The 3,734-nt window shown below is 47.1% G+C and overlaps 1 protein-coding gene across 1 annotated transcript; it reads left to right on the top strand.

Annotated features, from left to right (window-relative positions):
• The first annotated feature begins 1,392 nt into the window (after positions 1–1,392).
• wnt10b (wingless-type MMTV integration site family, member 10b) lies at positions 1,393–3,517 on the top strand. Its single transcript, XM_037684158.1, has 4 exons — positions 1,393–1,466; positions 1,972–2,234; positions 2,360–2,811; positions 2,893–3,517. The coding sequence occupies exons 1-4, from the start codon at positions 1,393–1,395 to the stop codon at positions 3,391–3,393; spliced, it is 1,290 nt and encodes a 429-aa protein (XP_037540086.1). The 3' UTR covers positions 3,394–3,517.
• Positions 3,518–3,734: the final 217 nt, after the last annotated feature.

Genomic DNA, 3,734 nt, shown 5'->3' with positions numbered 1-3,734 from the left:
GCCATGTAAATGCCGATTTGCATGTTTCCACAGTATCGTGCATCCATTGCAGGTTGAATGCGCTCTCTTTCCTCCGCTGCTGTCTCTCTCTCGTTAACTCAGATGACAGTAAAAGGAAGTGGCCTTTTGTACAAAAAAAAAAAATCCTTAATGACAGCCATATATGAAGGAGCTCAAAGGGGTTTCCTGGAGCAGTCATGCGACACCGAGCAGATTAGAGCTTCAATCCGGATAAAGGGAGCCTTTTATATACAAATCAACTTCAAATCACTTTTTAAGCCACTTAGATATACACACCGAGGCAGAATGCTAATGCACTTTTCATTGCTGCAGCTTAAGGAGGAGATTAGATGAATTGGTGTCACTAAGCGAACCGTGTTTGATGGGGGGGCTTAATTTTATGAAAGCAGCACGCATTCATCAGCAGCAGTGTTTGCGATTCATTATGTTTAATTTGAAATACCAATATGCTGATATGACACAGAAGAGCTGATCTTTATTTGAAATCGTTTATTTTCCCTCCTCGAACTAATTTTAAGGAATAATTAAGGTTGTCATTTTCCAGAAGCGGGGTTGATGCCATAATGACGTCAGTTTCTTTGAAATAAAAGTTTTTTTAGGTGGACAAAGTGAAGTTGTTTCAAACGCAACAATGAAGAGCAGCAACTCTGATGGAGGTGGGAAGGGGGTGGGTGGGAGCCTAAAAAAACAGTATTGTTGTGGGTCCTGTGAGCCGAGCCGCTTGCCTTCTGCTGCCTCCCTGTCGTACAGTGGGAGCAGCAGCTATCCCCCTCCCCCATTCAGTTTTTAAAATAACTCCCTGCTTTATGAATCAAACCTTCCACGGCTTACCATTTATCATTCCCTTTGTTTGGTTTCTCGGGGAGGAGGGAGGAGAGAGAGAGATGGGCGGGGGGGGGGGGGGGGGTCTATTCTCCATACCTATAGAAATTATGGATAAATATTCATGTTTTTAATGTGACACCAAATCTGTGATCGACTGAACTTGCTACGCGCTCCTGCGCTCAAAACGTCCTCGTGCGTAAAAGTTTGGAGACGTCACTTTTACGCTCGGCGGAACGACCGCGTTCCTCGATGATTCAATAATCAACCGGTGATCCAAGTTTCATATTGGCCAAGATTTTGCAAACAGTCGCCTGTGGAGGCATCTTAACTCCCCTCCCCTCTGCCCCCCCACTTCCAGTTCCCCCTCGCCCCCGAGCTCTTCTGTTCTCCGTCTTCACTCCTCACTCGTTTGGCGGTGCGTCGATAATACTCCACTCTCTTTAAAATATATATTTTTCTCTTTTTAAATATACATTTTTTTTTTATTCAGTCACAGGAAGTCATCACCATTGTTTTAATGTCACGTCGCGCAAGACTCCTTACAAAATGGTGCTACCAAACAAACTCCGCTTGGATCAATTCCTGATTTTGGCCGCAGCACTTATGTCACCTGTAAGAACGTAAGTTGCGCTTGAGAGCGCCAAGAGACAGTTGATGTTACATTCTATTCGTGGAGAACAGATGGGAACTTGTTTCATTTAAATGGAGATTTATCCGATTTATTTAGAAGGTGAGACGTCTGCCTGTGGTTTAGGAAGATAAATTAGTTCAATATTAAAACAATGAAAATTCATATTTGTTCATTTTTTTTAGTCTTCAAGAAGATTGAACTTATTAAATGTGAGGTCTGTTTTTTATTATTTAATCTGTTTTTGATCATTCTTAGCTTATATAGAATAAGATTAAGCAGCTAAGAGGATAACATTATATATTTGTATTTAGGTTTTATGTATATTTATAAACAGGTTCACTAAAAGGCATTGTTTGTGTAATGTATTTTTATTTTTTTTGCTTTGTGAAATTTGTCTTATCACTTCCTTCTGCCACTTTCACTATGTATGATAAACTCCTGACCAGCTCGGATGCGCCCCTCCCCACCCCCTCTCCACCATCCCTCTCCTGCAGGGTGCTGTGTAATGATATCCTCAGCCTGAAGGTGGCAGGAGACCCGGTTCTAACCCCTCATTCTGTGTGCCTGAGGCTGGTGGGCCTCAGCAAACGTCAGATGCGGATGTGTGTTCGAAATCCAGACGTGACAGCGTCCGCTCTGCAGGGCATCCAAGTGGCCATCCACGAATGCCAGCACCAGCTCCGGTACCATCGCTGGAACTGTTCCACACTGGAAGGCTTCGGCAAGCTGCCCCACCACAGCACTGTCCTCAACAGGGGTGAGAGTCCTCTAGGCAAACTTACAGTCAGTGATAGTTTGTGAGAGAAGGAAATGTTCTGGCATTTTTAGAGCTACACTGATTGTTGTCTTCAGTTCTCTGAGTGTGCTCGTCGTGCCCCTCAGGTTTCAGAGAGAGCGCCTTCTCCCTGGCACTGCTGGCAGCGGGTGTGGCTCATTCTGTGGCCTCGGCCTGCAGCATGGGCAAGCTGCGAGGGTGCAGCTGCGAGGCCAAGCGTCGCCAGGACGATGACAAGATCCGTCTGAAACTCACACAGCTGCAGCTGCAGGTTCTGCAGAAGGGTGGAGTAGGCATCAACATGGCAAAACCATTACCCTCAGAGCTAAATGGTCACTATGGCAACCTGTCCACCAGCCTGCACTCTGCCCACACCTCTGCCCTCCTGAAGCCTTTGTCTGATGAGCTGAGCTCTATGCAGGACACCTGGATGTGGGGGGGCTGCAGTCACGACTTGCGTTTTGGAGAACGCTTTTCAAGAGATTGGCTCGACTCCCGGGGGTCTCCCAGGGACATCCACGCTCGCATGAGGATACACAACAACCGTGTGGGACGACAGGTGGGTAATGTGCCTCAGAGAGCAGTCTCATTTATCTCATCATGCTGTCTGTTAGTTACAGCATGCATCTTTTCTACACAGATAGTGACCGACAACATGACAAGGAAGTGCAAATGTCACGGCACGTCAGGGAGCTGTCAGTTCAAGACCTGCTGGTACGTGTCCCCAGAGTTCCGGCTCGTTGGATCTTTGCTGAAGGACAAGTTCTCGTCAGCCATCTTCGTCAACTCCCAGAACAAGAACAGTGGTGTTTTCAACCCACGGACAGAAAACAGGGCCGGTGGAAGCTCTGGGGGGTTCGGCGGAGGGCGCCGTCGAAGCCTGTCCAGAGAGCTGGTGTATTTCGAGAAGTCTCCTGATTTCTGTGAGCCTGACGCGGCCTCGGACTCTCCAGGCACGCAGGGGCGCATCTGCAACAAAACCAGCCACAGCACAGACAGCTGCAGCTCGCTGTGCTGTGGCCGCGGGCACAACATCCTGAAGCAGACACGCAGCGAACGTTGCAACTGTCGATTTCACTGGTGTTGCTACGTGCTGTGCGAGGAGTGTCGCCTCACAGAGTGGGTCAACGTCTGCAAGTAGATTCAGCTTCCATGTGTAACTCTTCCAGAAAATCTGTTTACTCACCCCTGTCCTTTTTGTAATTTTGTTTCCATCATCTGGGTTCTATTTTCTCCTTGTAGCCGCTGTTATTCTCATAATGCCAAGTCAGAGATTGAAGAGGTGACTCATGTCGTTTGTCTTGCTATGGTCTGTTTAGACGCTTGTCTTTGAGCAATGAAAAGGACCTATGTCCCATCTCTTCTCCACAACAAGGGGAGCAGCAACAGAGGAGCTGTTATCTTTCAGCGCCTTCTTCTTCCTATCTTTTTGCTGTACAGTAGCTGGGTCTTTTATTGTGTATGTGTACATTTGTAAATGTG

The sequence above is a fragment of the Nematolebias whitei genome, chromosome 11, assembly GCF_014905685.2.
Source record: "Nematolebias whitei isolate Nwh7 chromosome 11, NemWhi1, whole genome shotgun sequence".
Classification (NCBI taxonomy): Eukaryota; Metazoa; Chordata; class Actinopteri; order Cyprinodontiformes; family Rivulidae; genus Nematolebias; species Nematolebias whitei.
This window is presented reverse-complemented; position numbering and strand designations above follow the sequence as displayed.